Source organism: Phoxinus phoxinus, assembly GCF_949152265.1.
Source record: "Phoxinus phoxinus genome assembly, chromosome: 10".
NCBI lineage: Eukaryota > Metazoa > Chordata > Actinopteri > Cypriniformes > Leuciscidae > Phoxinus > Phoxinus phoxinus.
In genome coordinates this window covers 5,883,959-5,900,683 of record NC_136885.1, presented here as the reverse complement: position 1 = coordinate 5,900,683, position 16,725 = coordinate 5,883,959, and the positions used below count along the sequence as shown (strand labels likewise).

General features: G+C 36.7%; 1 protein-coding gene across 1 annotated transcript in view; it reads right to left on the bottom strand.

The window, feature by feature from the left end:
- Window positions 1–16,697, bottom strand: part of ibtk (inhibitor of Bruton agammaglobulinemia tyrosine kinase) — a 43,693-nt gene extending 26,996 nt beyond the window's left edge. Inside the window, exons 1-11 of the mRNA XM_079625058.1 lie at window positions 16,524–16,697; window positions 12,401–13,200; window positions 11,148–11,244; window positions 9,173–9,297; window positions 4,917–5,027; window positions 4,667–4,837; window positions 3,735–3,852; window positions 3,276–3,456; window positions 2,883–3,006; window positions 1,318–1,495; window positions 1,089–1,239 (exon numbers count right to left, since the gene is read on the bottom strand). Of these exons, the coding sequence (XP_079481184.1) occupies window positions 1,089–1,239; window positions 1,318–1,495; window positions 2,883–3,006; window positions 3,276–3,456; window positions 3,735–3,852; window positions 4,667–4,837; window positions 4,917–5,027; window positions 9,173–9,297; window positions 11,148–11,244; window positions 12,401–12,724 (1,580 nt within the window). The 5' untranslated portion in view covers window positions 12,725–13,200; window positions 16,524–16,697. The remainder of the gene's footprint in view (window positions 1–1,088; window positions 1,240–1,317; window positions 1,496–2,882; window positions 3,007–3,275; window positions 3,457–3,734; window positions 3,853–4,666; window positions 4,838–4,916; window positions 5,028–9,172; window positions 9,298–11,147; window positions 11,245–12,400; window positions 13,201–16,523) is intronic.
- Window positions 16,698–16,725: the final 28 nt, after the last annotated feature.

Here is a 16,725-nt window from a genome sequence, read left to right as displayed (position 1 = left end):
AAGTGATTTCAAACATGACTGACAAAAAAAAAAAACTGCTCCTTTTTTATTTCTACCGAAAAATGTGCCGGGAGCCCACTGTTGCTATAGTAACTAACTACACTTTCATGTGCATCTTATTGACAGATAAATCATGCGACCTTATTTCACTGTTGTTGCTAATGTTGAGGTTATTTCAGCTCCATGCAAAGTTTGCTTTGCACATTTAGTTTAACTGCATTGTTAAAGAAGGCGAGCTTTACCATTAAACTGAACTGTGTGCATGCATTTTAGACAATTGCATTGTTCTTGATATCTAAATATCAATAATGAGCATAGCTCACTTACATTCACTAAAATGTTAAAAACGTCTGCGATACGGATTCAAAACGCGAGCGCCAGTGATTGAATGTCAAAGCGTGGTTTGAAAGCCGCTGTTGCTCCATCGGCACCTTTGTCAAAGTACTTTGGGTGAAAAATAAGTGTAGCGAAGTTGAATACTTTATTTTTATTCAAGCAAGTTTATTAAAAGTACCACAACTTAATTATATTCAAAATTAGAAAAAAAAAAAAATCAACTCAAGTACTGTAACCAAAGTATTTGTAATTAATGACTTTCCACCTCTGGTACAAAAAAAATAATAATTATATGTAGAACACTTCTATTATTTGATTGCTATCGGGATGTGAAGAGAGTTTCAACCAGAATAACAAAAAGTGTTAATGAAAAAAAATGTAACCATAGAATTACCACATACGCACATAGTTAAGATAACATAATAAACAGGTTTATCAACTTTTAAAAGGGAGGAGAGAATGGCTTTCATATCTTTTGCTGCTGATAGAAGGCAGTGAAAGTGTGTGTCCAATAAAACCATACAGTGTTTAGGCAAAGATTTATCGGTCTATTGGTGTAATGTTTTATACTTCGGGTGTTGTTTGTCTTGAAAAACTGTAAATTTGGTTAAGGAACTTTTGTTTACCTTTGTACGATAAACAACTTTGATGACCAGAAGGAACTGGAACCATTTAGAGACATCAAAAGACTAAAAAATTCCAAACATGTCTTAGTCATACACATCTGTGACCGTAGTCATAATTATCTGCACCTGGTTTTGGGATCGGCTTGCAATACTCCGAAGTTTCGTCCGTTAGAATCCATGGTGATGCTGACGGCTCTGTGGACGTAATGAAGCTTCTCCAGTCGGATTCGTTCATAGACAACTCCTCCGTCTGAGTGGCCGGACACCTCCATGTTATCTGACACAACAGAGCATATCTAGTTTAAAATTTCCATTTTATTTAAAACACATTTAGTTAAACTGATGCTCCCAGTACCTTTTTTGTCTACAGCTTTCTTGTACTGTCCCAGCCACTGTCCACTGAAGCCCTCTCCATCCTGAGTTACAAACATCATGCTGTTCTTACTCAGGGCGATGTCTGACATGAAGACCTGTCGTCCATAAGCCCAGCGACACTGCCTCACTGACGTGCCCGTGGAGCGCCAGCATAACACCTGCAAGAACATCAGAGAATAAACTGAAAATTAATAGAATTAATACAATACCAGCTAAATGGTTGTTAAAGTGGTTGAAAGGTGTCTTACTGGCTCAAGTCAAGTGAGCCCAAGAAAATAACAAGGGCCTTATGAAATCGGTTTTACTTTCTCAAAATCATTTTTTTACTTTTTCAGTTTTAAATAAAACTTTAGTAACCAAAAAGCATATATAATTAACTGAAATCATAAAACATACAGTTTTAACAACAATTTCGTAAAAGTTCAACCATTACATTTTCCATTAAATTTTTACATTCCTGTCATTTTTTTTATGACAGGAGTATGCGGTTCAGTCCATGTTTTCAGCATCACGGAAATCAAAGGGCCCTACATACGGTAATCTTAAGTCAGACTACTCAGAAAAGTAGTAATGCATCTCTCCTCAAAGTAACAAGCCACATGATTACAGGGATACGCCATTAAATAAACTGATGGAGTGACAAGCTGTTAAGATATAAAAGCATAAAAATCTGGCATATAACCAGACAATTAGGCATTAGGCATACATGCAAGGCAAACCAACTGACGACATAAGATTAAGCTTTTATTATTTATATATAAGATTAAGTTTTTTTTATATATATATAAAAACATATAGATAAGAAAACATTACTAAAAACTTGGATCCCATTCCATTAACTGGCCTGGTGCAGCTGATAAGTCTTTTATCAGGCACATATTGGCCCACAAGAATGAACATCTTGGTTAAGCAGACATTATAGGGAGGGAGGGGACAAACTACTAACTTATGTCATCTGATGCTAGTACCTTGGAACAAAGTGCTGATTTTGATACTATAGATCAAAAAATTATTTTACACGGGCTAGGGAATCGTGTAGGCAAATATGTACAGTCACTAGCTTGGTTTAGGTCTTACCTGTCCGATTTTTGCCACCGATTTGTGTACATGAAAATCTGCCTGACCTATTGCAAAATATGGTGTGCCACAAGGCTTGGTCTTAGGACCTTTGTTGTTCTTGCACTTGAGGTGATAATTTTAGGAAACAGAGCATTAGCGGTCACTGTTATGTAGACCACAAAAATATCTATTCTTCTTCCAGATCAGATACAAATTTTCCATGTTGGTGGATGCAAAAAATGTATGTCAAGATATTTCCATTTGCCAAATTCTGATTAACGGAAGTCCTTTGGACAAAATTTGTAGGCAGGAATTTTTGTATGATAATAACACATCAGATTTTTTTTTAAGGCTTTAACCCAATACCCAAAGTTTTAACCCAATCTCATCTTAAACTTCTACAAGTAATTATTGAGTAATATTTTGATCCTGTTAGCATCTCTGATGTGCATATTGAAGTTCAGTTCAGTGTCGTATATCACTCACCCTTCCAGTTTCATCTAGAGCCAGAATCACCAGCTTCTCTCCTCCACCATCATGCAGAAGCTGAGAATCAATACGATGATCCAAACTACCTCCGCTCACTAGCACTTTTTTCAGGTTCATTTGTCTGGAGAACAACACAAGGACAGTGTTGAACTTCCATCCAACTGAACTTTGAATTGGAATATTGCATAATACATTTCCAAACAAAGATCACCATTTCCATCTGCATCATTTTAATTTAGTACCTCAAAATTTGCATAAAAATATGTGGATGGAAACCTAGCTTGTGATAAGTGCCTGTTGCAAATTACATTTCAAGATCTAAAAACTGTACAAAATCTGTATTGCTAAGGCAACATAATTGTCAAACTCTGGTCTCTGAACTCCACTCACTTGGAGGCCAGTTTCTTGCACTGATAATCTGCCAGCAGGTACACATCTCCCCTTTCGGTCACACACACAGTGGCCCCATTGCTCGCAGCCGCCATAGTGATGGTCAAATCCTTGTGGTGCAGAGCGGACACCTGTCGAGGAACAGTCACGCACTTCTCTCCGTTGGGCTCCTGCAGGTAACCTGGATGTATCACAATGGTAAGACCACAACTTTTCATATGGGAAGAGGCAAATGAAGCAGATGCTCTGGTGAAATTGCACGCAGAGGATTTGCTATACACCTGAGAGATGTTAGATCAGTTAAACAATCTGGGCTGCGTTTCCCAAAAGCATCGTAAGCAGATCATATAACCATTGCCACCAATAGTCTCTACGGTCAACTTAGCTCACAATGCTTTTGAGAAACGCAGCCCTGATTATTTTCTGTGATAAATATATCTGGGTACTTGAGCCTCTTACCAAGTTGGCCACCATTTAATCCTACGGTATAAACCGCATCTCGGGTCCAAAGAACAGTGTGGAACCGGCCGGCTGCAACACCAATCACGGACCTCCCTTTCAGGGACTTAGATGTGACCTGCGGTCAATCGTAAATAACGTAAAAAAATGCAATTTATGGAATAACCTAGAGTTTATTAAATTTATGATACAGTGTGTCGTGCATATCCACAAAAATCTTCTTAAAGGTAGGGTAGGTAGGATTTATATAAAAACTTTTTACCAAATTTGATTAAACTTTCTATATATATCAATGCATAATTAAAATGTAAGTACTCTGATAAAAAGAGTATAAAAATCGAGTGACTCTAGACCGTTTAATCTTCATTAAACACAGCTCATTATTTCCATTCGGGACGAATCACAGGATTGGCTTGCGCGACTGTCACTCTCCGTCGCCATGACTACCGCCGCTATTACTGGCTCTGCCCACGTGCGCGCAGTCGCGCACCCGTTTTTAGGTGGGAGTGAATGGAATTAATGAGCTGTGTTTATTGAAGATTAAATACACTAGAGCCACTCGTTTTTTTATACTCTCTATTTCAGAGTACTTGCATTTTAATTATGCATTGGTATATAAAGACAGTTTAAACAAATTTGAATAAAAGTTTTTTTTAGACAATTCTGACCTACCCTACCTTTAATGGTACACTATGTAACTTTTTTTGGTTAAAATGTACAATTTATATAATGAGATAATTACTTTCAAGAAAGTGAATTCTTAAGTTGTCTTAAGATCTTATCTTTTTTTCCTGCGAATGTTCTTAAGTTTTTTGGGGAGTACTAAATATTCTTGTGTTTTTCTCTTAAGTAAGAAAATGAGAAGAAAATATCAGTTAAGAAGATTTTTATTCATAAGAATGTTTTGCAAATCTGGCCCCAGGCTGACCGACCTGTTTGGGAACTTGGCTGGAAGCAGGAGGAGGTGCCAGACCCAGCTGATGGTGGGTGTTGAGCCCAAAAGTGTAGACGTACCCCTCCTCTGTCAGAACCACAGTGTGATCTCGGGCCGCTGCAATCTGTGAGCAGTGATGGGACAAAAGACCCTCCACCATTCGGGGAACCTTTGATGTGAACATGGACAGCAAGTCTTAGAAAGCAGATGCAGAAATATATGCGTTGCCCCACACCAAAACATCTTACCAGATATGTCTGTTCATCACCATGTCCAAGTCGTCCGCCCTGTCCGTGTCCACATGTGTACACCTGACCCTTCTGGGACAGGAAGACCGAGTGGAACTTGCACAACACCACCTCAAAAGACACAGAAACACAACAATGTTGCCATCATCATCATTCGAGATCACGTTTGCACAGGCAGCCATGATCCGCTTTCGGATATAACTCATACGCCACACGCCTGTTTTTTTTTTTTCCAGCAAAAGATAAAAAATAGAACTTCGTAAAATAAGAAGTTAATGTAGTAAATTTAAATTTAAAATGAATTTAATTTGTTAACAAACATGTATTACTTCAATAAGCTCACTGTTTATGCCTTAAATTAATACATGGTTTAAATTAATACATTATTAGCTAAATGTGTGATTTGTATATGTACATTTCTGAAATACATAACTTTGGACACAGTCACCAATGACAACAGATCACTCTAAATTGTAATGTAGACACACATTTTCTGTAAAGCTGCTTTGAAACAATATGTTTTGTGAAAAGCACTATACAAATAAAGGAGAATTGAATTGAATTAACAAACAACCTGACAATTAGCTTATTTTTTTTATTTTTTTGGCTCAGTAAGTCCAGAGATCTGGGGTTTGGGCCAATACCGTTCTCTTCAGTCATTTTCATTTTATTACCTTGGTTGATTTTTTTAGTAAGAGTGTAGAAGGTAACATTTGTGTAACATCCTGTACACTAATATGCCTTCATCTGATCAATTTAAAACCAGAATACACTACAGTTCAAAAGTTTGGGGTTGGTAAGAATATGTTTTTAGAAGACATCTTATATGCTCACTGAGACTCATTTTTTAAATTAAAAATACAGTAAAAACAGTAATATAGTGAAATTATTAGTTTAAATAACTGCTTTCTATTGTAATATATTTTAAAATGTAATTTATTCCAGTGATCAAAGCTGAAGTTTCAGCATCATTACTCCAGTCTTCAGTGTCACATGATCCTTCAGAAATCAGTATATTATGCTCAAGAAACATTTATTATTATTGTCAGTGTTGAAAACTGTTGTGCTGCTTCATATTTCCACAGTGATATCCTTTTTATTTCAGGATTCTTTGATGAATAAAAAGTTGAATAAAAACATTGTTTGTTTGAAATAGAAATCTTTTGTAACATTATAAATGTCTTTACAGTCACTTTTGATCAATTTAATGCATCACACCAACTTAATAAAAGTATTAATTTGCTATTATGAAGATGCTATGGTGATATGGTAGTCAGTCAGTTACTTAAGAGGTAAATTCATTCACAAACACACTTTCTGCAAAGTCACTGACTCATTTGGTAGCTTCAGTTTTAGACAACCATTGAGACAAGCTGGTTAAATGTCACTGCAAAAATATCAAAGCAAGTGCAACTGCAAAAAAAAAAAAAAGGCCTTTTTTTCTCAGAACTATTTCTGAGCTATTTATGCAATGACATTTAGACATCTTTTTAGCCAAGTGTACCATACACTTTTGATGCCACTGTAAACACGATAGACAAATTCCCAGTGGTGAGATTATTGGTCGATTAAGAAACGAGATAGGAAGCCTACAGAATGAACGAACCTGCTGCGTTCTGCTCATCATAAGGGCTTGACTTTTAGCCATGACAGCTCTGCCCTTTCTCTACAGAGCGTGCCAGCTCTGGATTGGCTTGGAGTCGACTACAGCGGGGCAGGGGTGCCAGGGTCAACATCATCATTAATTTAACACACTCCTCAAGGCCAAAACAGAAGCAAGAGATGTTCTGTAAAGTGTCCAAACTCTGCGCCTAAAGAACTGACTGGCACCCGCTCTCCCTCGCTGCCGTACGCACGCATTCACAGCGCTTATTTAATCTGCTGCTGTTATCCCTGAATGAATATTTTAATATTTAACTGAAAGCATCTGCAGAACAGCGTGGCAGGTCACAATGTGCTTCGGGGGGCATTGGAGAGCTGATGAAAGGGTCGGGAAACAAGATCCGCCATCACAATGAGCACTGTAAAATTAAAGGACTGCCCTGCACTTCAGAAATTAATCACACACAACAGACTAAACAATGAAAAATGAAAGGAGTTGCTGAAGTGTCTTTACATAGATCAGAAGCATCTCTGGAAGTGTCCCATCATCCTAAATGATTGACAGATCTGGCTTACTAAATTCATTTTGATCGCACCCTTAACCTTGTTCTTCTCCTTTCAAAAATGCCCAAATACCAAATGAAAGGCTGACAATGGGATCATGCAACACTACTGGATCACATTTCCCATCCACATATGAGCACATGTTGGTTGTCCATCCAAAATGCAAATGAGTCCCCGCTATGACCACGGAAAAAAGGGAAACTTATACACCGTTCAAAGCATGATGTTGGCATGAGTTGAGCTGTCAGGGTCAAGTATGCCAAAGCGGTGACAATCACCTAAGTGCTCATGCACATCTGCTAAACGCCCGAGTTCAAACACAAAGAGCTTCTCTCCATCAGCAGGAACATAGTGTTCATCCTCGAGGGCTTTTTCAAGAACAATTTACAGAGAAACAAAGAGGTCTAAGTCTCCTCAGATGGTTTGCAAGGACTCTTGGAGATCTTTGTTATGAAGGAGTTCCCTGTTGAGAAAGCCCGGTATCAAGGCAACACTAGCAGGTCCTCTGTTTTTACCGTCCTCTGTTGTCACATAACCCTGGGGATCTTTAGACCCGGTTTGCATAAACCCTGAGGATTTCATAGCATTATGTGCCTCATCAGCAAAAATGCATCTACTGTAAATAGAAGTAATAAGATGAAGAGAAGTTTGAGTGGCCACATCGTAAATATTATGACTAAAGTCACCAAGAGATCAAAATATTTTATTTTTATTGCAGAATTTATAATTAGTTATATATCAGTGCACATTATAATTTTTCTTCTTCTTAAATTCACGCTCCTCATATCTTTAATCAAAATAACTCCCTCTTGCAGCGACATCTCTTCTCTGATGATGTGATTACTGGCGTGAGGGCGGGGCAACCTGTCACTCACATGAGATCCACCAATAGCAAACCACAAAAATCAATTCCAATGGACAAAAATAAGTTTCAAGCCTACATTTTGTCTTGTTGCAGAAGCCGTTTTCACTCGTATATACGTCGCAGTTGGGAAGAAAATTCTATCGCAACTTGTGTTTCATGACGACTTTAATGAAACCTTTTGAAGAAGAAAACCAATATTATTTTTTTTAAATAGTAAAAAAAAAAAAAGAAAAAAAAAAGTAGGGCTGTCAAAAGATTAATCGTGATTAATCACACCCAAAATAAAAGTTTATGTTTACATAATATATGTGTGTATACTGTGTAGAATTATTATGTATAAATACACACACATTCATATATATATTTAAGGAATAATTGCATTTATATACTGTATATACATTTATATTATATATAAATATAACCAATTTTTCTTAAATATATACATGATTGTGTGTGTTTTTATATATATAAATAATTATACACAGTACACACACATATATTATGTAAACATAAACTTTTATTTTGGATGCGATTAATCGCGATTAATCTTTTGACAGCCCTAAAAAAAAAGGTAACACTTTATTTAGATGGTTAACTTTAGACATTCTACTAATTATAAGAAACTTTGCAACTACCGTTACATGGTAAGTAACTCTCTAAAGTCCCGATTATCTTGATGGCTCTACAGATTATTTTAATGAGGTGTGTTAAGAGTGATTGAATCTGCTCAGAAGAACATTAAGGCCTCACCGATATCAAATTGTAATATCCAACAAGTTGATTTTTTACGATCAGAGATCCTGTTGTGTGGGAGAAACCCAGAGGACAAACGCGCATGCACTCTATACAGTAGATTGTCACGTGGAACGAAACAATACCCAATCAGAAAGCAAGCTGATGGGAGACGGAAGCAAAACACGACTTCATCATAAACTTTTTCTATTTCTCCTTGAATTTTCAGTAAAAACCAGTTCAAACACTATTATCGCCATTTCTTCTTTCCCGTCGTCCACCATGTTTGTTTACTCTAAAGCCACGTTTGATCGTGAGAGATTGTATATTTCCTGTGTTCACAGTCGGGACTCTGGCTGTTTGTGATGGAATCTCGGTCTACACACTATGAACAAAACTGTTAAATCTATGATTTTATTTATCATTATGTTTATGGACTCCAGTCGACTATCAAAATAAAGTTTAACCTAAAAAAAAAAAAAAAGACATTTACCTGCTTCACATAGATCCCAGACCTTGAAAACAGGTCCACGATCTCAGGATGGTGTCTGCTCTCCTGGTTTCCATGTCCGAGACTAAAATTTGTGTTGTTTCCCCAAGTGTACACTTCAGTAGGGTCTGAAATGAGATCAGAACAAGGACACAAGTTATCCACTTGTTTTAATGCATTGAATACCGTTTCTAGGGCCAAGCCTCCAATCCATTTCAACTGGGAATACCATCTCAACAGTGGTTTATGAACATTATTCATTCCTATCACACATTTAAGCTAAACTTTTAAAAATCATGGTGTACACAACAATCTTTATGCTCACGACATCCCAGACGCCAATATTTTAACCATTCATAAAGAGATGTATCACTGCCTGGCCAACTGAGTTTTCAGTATAGAGATAAAAGTTAGGATAATGCGATTTCTGTAGTATATTAGTGTGTATATTAGTACCATTTGTCATTTGCTTTTGGGAACTGATAGAGTGTTGGACCCGGAAATGTGACAAGTTTTGGTTTATTGATTTAAGGTTTAAGCCAAAAGTAAACTCTCTCATTTTAAACTCTCTCTCCTCATGTCATTCCAAACCAGCATTTGAAAATGTTCCCTATATTTCATTTTGAATAATATTCTTGCTGTTTTTTCCCCCCACTGAATACAAGTAGTCAGTGACCAGGGACCGTCAAGCGTCCCAAAAGAGTACTAGGAGATTGTTAAATATCATTCCCACTTACACTTTTTATGCTGCAAGTTTGAATGACGCAAAACACCAGTTTTGACATCAATGAAACCAAACACCATTGGTTCTGACAGGTCTCATAACAGGATGCCATGCGTCAGATACTGTTGTGGTGTTTTGTCATTTGTCATTTTTGGAGCATGACAAACACAGTTTACTGTATGCTTTTACTGCATAACAATATTTAAACGCATCATATTTCTCAAAAGTTCTGACTTTGATAAAAAATAAATAAAAAAGAATCATGCAGGTTTGGAACAATTTGAGAACAATAAATTTTAATTTTGAGGTTTTATTGTTATAAATACTAGATTAACACTGATACACTAAATATTAAGAAGGACATTAAAGGATTAGTTCACTTTCAAAAAAGTGTTTCCTGATAATTTACTCACCCCGATGTCATCCAAGATATCCATGTCTTTCTTTCTTCAGTCGAAAAGAAATTAAGGTATTTGAGGAAAACATTCCAGGATTTTTCTCCATTTAATGGACTTCAATGGCAACCAAATATTCCAATGTTCGTGAAGGTTCATATGTCCGTCTCAGTGCAGCTTCAAATGCTCGACACAATCCCAGTCGAGAAATAAGGGTCTTATCCAGCAAAACCATCGGTTATTTTCACACAAAAAATAAATAAATTATATACTTTTTAACCACAAATGCCCGTCGTGTACCATCTCTGAGATGCGCCACGCATTGCGTCATCACGTTGGAAAGGTCACGCGTCACGTCATCTAAGTTATTTGTCTGTGTACTCCGGTTCAAAAAGGTTGGGAAGGCCGAAAAACTCCATCACATTTTCTCCTCCAACTTCAAAATCGTCCGACATCTTTCTTTTAAATTATTATTTTTTCGTGACCTTTCCAACTTGATGACGTAATATGTGGCGCATCTCAGAGATGGTACAAGACGGGCATGTGTGGTTAAAAAGTATATACATTTTATTTAATTTTTTATAATCGATCGTTTCGCTAGATAAGACCCTTATATCTCGACTGGGATCGTGTAGAGACTTTGAAGCTGCATTGAGACCTTCTTTGAACATTGGGATAGATGGTTGCCATTGAAGTCCATTCTGTGTAGAAAAAGCCTGGAATGTTTTCCTCAAAAACCTAAATTTCTTTTCGACTGAAGAAAGAAAGACATGGATATCTTGAATGACAGCGGGGTAAGTAAATTATCAGCAAAACATTTTTTTGAAAGTGAACTAATCCTTTAACCCATTTTAATTACCAGAGTTTCGGAACACAACATGAGCTGGGCGGTCCTTCATGGTGAGGTCTAGGACAGAAAGACCCTCCTTGTCCTGGATGGACAGTCCTCCACCATGCTGGAACACAAAGATACATAGACCAATGAAAGACTAATAGAATTGGGAGGAAAAAATAAAGCACTTCCGGTGACTCTCAGTCCACTGGGTTTCAAAATCTGCAGGAGTTTTAACTGTGATTGACAAATATATCACCCAGGCCAATTAATTAGGCATTATTTGCTCATTTTTGAGATTATTGGCATGAAGCAATAATACCCACTTGGCTAAATTAACGGAAGTGTTATATTACTCGTGTGACAGTTCCAGAACTGACCAGCTTTGGATGAAAATGCGCATTTTTGTTTTTCCTATTTTAAAAGTTGAAGTGTGCAACTGCTATTTAATTTAGCAATTTTCTGCATCATTTAGATGTATAGTTCACCCAAAAATGTATATTTTGTCATCCTTAACAAACAGCCTCATATTGTTCCAAACCTGTATGAGTTTATTTCTTCTGTTCAATACAAACGAAGATATAAAAAAAAAATGTTGGTAATCAAACAGTTGACGGTAGCCATTGACTTCCATAGTAGGAAAAAAACAAAATACCATGGAAGTCAATGGGTGTCATCAACTGCTTGATTACCAACATTTTTTAAATATCTTTAGTGTTGAACAGAAGAAACTCATACAGGTTTGGAACAACATGAGGGTGAGCAATGGTGACAATTCTCATTTTTGGGTGAACTATCCTTTTAACTTCATTAAATTCCTTTAAAATATACAGGTGAAACTCGAAAAATTTGAATATCGTGCAAAACTTAAAAGCATGAACTTAATTCAACTTAAAAGGTGAAACTAATATATTATATAGACTCATTACATGCAAAGTGAGATATTACAAGCCTTTATTTGTTATAATATTGATGATTATGTCTTACAGCTTATGAAAACCTTTTCACAATACTCAAATTTTTAATTTTTAATTTTTAGTTTTCATAATCTGTAAGACATAATCATCACAATTATAACAAATAAAGACTCGAAATATCTCACTTTGCATGTAATGAGTCTATATAATATATTAGTTTCACTTTTTAAGTTGAATTACTGAAATAAATAAACTTTTGCATGATAATCAGATTTTTCGAGTTTCACCTGTATATTGACATTATACTGGCCATTGGTCACCCATCTCTCTAATATTGCCATTGGTTAATGAACCAGTTCTCACCTTGATGAGTGTCATAAGGCAGTGAATTTGCCCATAGAAGGCGCTGCGGTGCAGAGCGGTCCACCCAGACTCCTTGTCCTTCGCCATCAGGTCAGCATGCTTACGGTCCAGGAGCCACTGAAGCAGGTCCCGTTTCCCCAGAGAGGCAGCGAGGTGCAGAGCCGTGCGCCCAAACTCATCCCGCAGGGTGGCTGCGTTGTGACAGTGGACAGAGAGAAAGCCGCGCAGACGCCCCTCCGAACCGCTGGTCAAAGCGGCGATCACTTCATCAGCGTGCCTTTCAGAACGGCACTTCGGTGTGCAGTCTGGGCTCCCCAGACTCATTTTAGCGGAGTTACAACACCAGAGCTATCCAAAACACCCACAAGCTTGAGATTTCTCACACTTTCTAGCAATAAATTAAGGAAAACAGAATGAAAAAACAGGGAATATGTTTAGCCTTGCTGTGAATTTCAGGGCGCTAGACTTGTGCGTGTGTTGAGGTTCCACGGCACCCTAGCGGCCCCGGAGAGAAGATCTACCTCATCTCAGTCCACCATCTCAGCAACACAGCCGACAAAACCTTTGGAACAATCATTTGCATCAAAGAAAAAAAAAGAAAAAATCTGTACAAAAGCATACAAATATATTCCAGTCGACTCAAAAATAAGTTAACCTGTAGTGTGTGTATCGTATTTTACAAAAGGCAAATCCTTCAGTTCTTGGTACTGTCCAGCCAAAAAGTCCACCAACTTTGAGGGGAAAGACTCCTTCCCCCCAAAACTCTCCACCATTTAAGCCTCCATAATTGCAAAAGGAGCCTGAAAAGAGAAAACGTCTTAATATTAATAATATCCACAACAACAATCCCACCAAAATTCAAGTTAAGCTGCACATCACCCAAGGGGTTGAACGACCTCAGATTTTTCTGAAGTCGATAGGCATGTGATTAAAGTCAAGTTGACGTTGACTAATCGCTAATGACGTTTATAATAAACACACAAGAGATGGGAACGCTTTGCAACATCCCACAGTTTGCAACTAGAGGCTAAAGTTTGATGCTGGCTCGAGAAGCATGAACCTCGAGCTGAGATACGAGCTTGTGCATATGACAGAACGATGCCCACAGTGCTATTGCTCTTACATAACAGCTTATTTTTATCAGTTACTTCGTATATGGGTCTTTACATTTCTTACAGATTTCTGCTCGTCCTAAATGAGATGCATATAAAGTAGCACCAAGTAAGATTACATTTATTTGAATGCATTAGTGAGAGGAGATGAGAACACTTGCGTGCGTATATTAGCCTAATCTATCTGTCTGTGCAGTGTCTCTCGTATAATAGTAAAGCTGTGGGTTTTAGGTACTTTAAAAACAGAAATATATGACAGAACTTTGATTTTTAAGCTATTTTTTGATAAATAACGGGACAACATTGATAGTAAGTTTCTGCGTTACTGAATGTTTCTGTTTCGCACGATCTATACATGATGTGCGAGCTACTGTGTCTATGTGTGTGCGTTACAATGCACATTAGTTTAGATCTTACCTAAACAATAAACTGTTTAAAACATGCATTCGCCCGATATTGAGCATTGAGATGGTATTAAAACATAACTTGTGGAGCGGAGTATGCATTTATTTGTCATTTTAACTAGTGTTGGACTGATATTGGGGGTTTTTTATGGCCGACGTGGATATCTTAAAGAGCAGGGTGCCAGATGGCTGATAAATATGGCTATATATATTTATTTAATATTTAATAAATTAGAAATAAATAATTAGAAAATTTAAGATTTAAAAAACAAATTTGTAAAATCTAAACAGACTTTGAGACTCATGCTTTAGATGCCAACTTCTTGATTCTGTAATCCTATTAAACTATTTTTCACAAATAAAGAAATTGTTTTAAAAAAATAATAATAAAAAAATGAAGTGAACAGTAATCCAGTAAGTCTGAGCACACTGGGAATCATATATTTTTTTCAAATAACTAAGACAAAGTTACACTAATTTAACATACGGTGAAAAAGAAATGAATAGGCTATGACATAGATATAGTGCACCATAGTTTGAAACCAAGAGTTTAAAGTTTGTTGATCATGCGTGACTGCAAGGGGTCTAAGATTACATTTTATTAGATATATTTAAAGATTTGTTTAAATGATAAAAATCCATATTTGCTGAATGATTACAGTAAATAAGAGATTATAGTGTTTTCCTTTCTATTCTTTTTCATATTTCAACTGATGGAAATGGAGCGTAAAAATGGACTTTAAATATTTCTTATGTCCTGCGGACATCATTAGTATTACAGCCAATGCAAATCTATGAGATTTTTTGGCATTTTGATTGTAATTTATACGAAAACTGTAAGTCCGATCAGTTGAGATATGGCACACTAAGTCAGAACAGTCTGAATGTCTTTTGCCAGTAGTCTTCTGCAAGGCGGCCATGTTGTTAATGTCAAACATCACATGATCAGCGACTAATCAATGTCAAGCTTAAAGCATCACGGCAAAGCAAGAGTATTCTGAGAAACGCTGTTGAAAGTGGATCGGACAGAGTACGAAAACACACTTGTAGTCAAATAGCAGTAAGGGGCGTGTCCACTCATGAGGTGGGAGGTGCCTGTGTTGCATCATAATGCATTCAAAATCACATACTTCCCCTACTATATAACAGGCGAAAGACAGTATGTGGCAAAAGTAGTATGTCTGAATGTACTGTACTCATAAAAGAGTAGGCAAAAAGTGCCCGGATGACTGACTTCTTCTGAAGTGTGTACATGATGGACTTTACTATCCTATGAGGCCACGGGAGAGGATTTGTGAATGGCAGTGAAGCGAAGTAACTGGTGCTGGTAGGTCACATGATAATGACATCACGGTGAATGTAGTCCAGATTACATTCATACTACACACACTCGTTCTAAACAGAACATATTGTTTTAATGGTTGTGAAGCAATTTATTCAAAATAAGCACCTACTCAAGAGAGTATGCGATTTCAGATGCAGCCATAGCGTACTTGTGAACTTGGGGGAGGAGCTATCAAGAACGGGGTGTGATCCTGTTGGGTAGGCGCAAGTTTGTTTTGGTGATTTCAAATATCAACAGTTTGTCAGAAATTGCACCTTTAAAGTCAACAAGTCTGTGCAACCCCTACATCATACTAAAGCACTTCTGTTGTGCCTTTATTTGTGAATAAACAACACCATTTGAAAATGTTTTTTAAAATACTAATTTATCTGATTTAATAAAGTAAAATTGTACATAACATAAATGTGTGTTTCTTCAATTATTAACACTTTTGGCCATGTAGATTTTTTTTAAACACTTTTTAATCACGCTAGCTTGTCCACAAACAATATTCAACAGTGGACCCTGTTGCAATAATCATAGTATGTACAAATGATTATTAATTTTATTGGTCATGCTTTTAAGATTAGATCTGGTTTTATATATATATATAAAAATATTAAATCTATACAAAATAGGCATTAGAAAAGTAGTAAAATAAATAAATTAATAAACAATGACAAATAATGCAACGTTTCTATAACTTTCCATGTGACCGTTACAAACCACCACCACCACCAAAAAAAAAAAAAAAAGTAAAATATGTGAACTAATTAATGCAAATAATAAAAAGTGCACATAGTTGAAGAAACAGCCCAGCATGCCACACTTGGCAGAGCAGTAGTTTGACACCTTCAAAAATACCTCCATCAGCTAAATATGGCTTCAGTCTTGCATCAGTTTCTGGATATTTAATAACTTTGTGACCCTAAATCCAAAATTCAATACTTTAAACTATTAAAATCACATATTTGAGAAAATAAGTCTGTATGTAAAGCGTTTGTTTACATTTGCAGACTGCAAACCTGTCATGTAATGTCACTGTCAGTCAGGGACAATCAAGCTACACACTCATCAAGCTTTAATATGTGGAGAAAATATTTAACTCATTACAGCACGGACAGTTCGTGAATATCAATAACAGGACATATGAGATGTGTGACGAAGTCTCGGTTCTGAGTCACTGACACATCATCATAATTTTTATGAACCATATTGGGCTGAACTATGTATTGAAAGACAGCCCGTTTAAAAGACAACGCGCTGATATATCTCTCACTCACCTGACGCTAGATGAAAGAAAAGGCCATGTTAGTGTTTTTCCCTATGCGACAGATCCAGAGAAACATCTTTAAAGGAAAGATTGGTGTTTTGCGGTAATAAATATGTTGCAGCAGGAGAAGATACTACTCGATTAAGTAAGATCTAGAGGCGGAGGCACACAGGAGTAAAACGAATTCTGATTGGCCCATTAGTCATGTATCC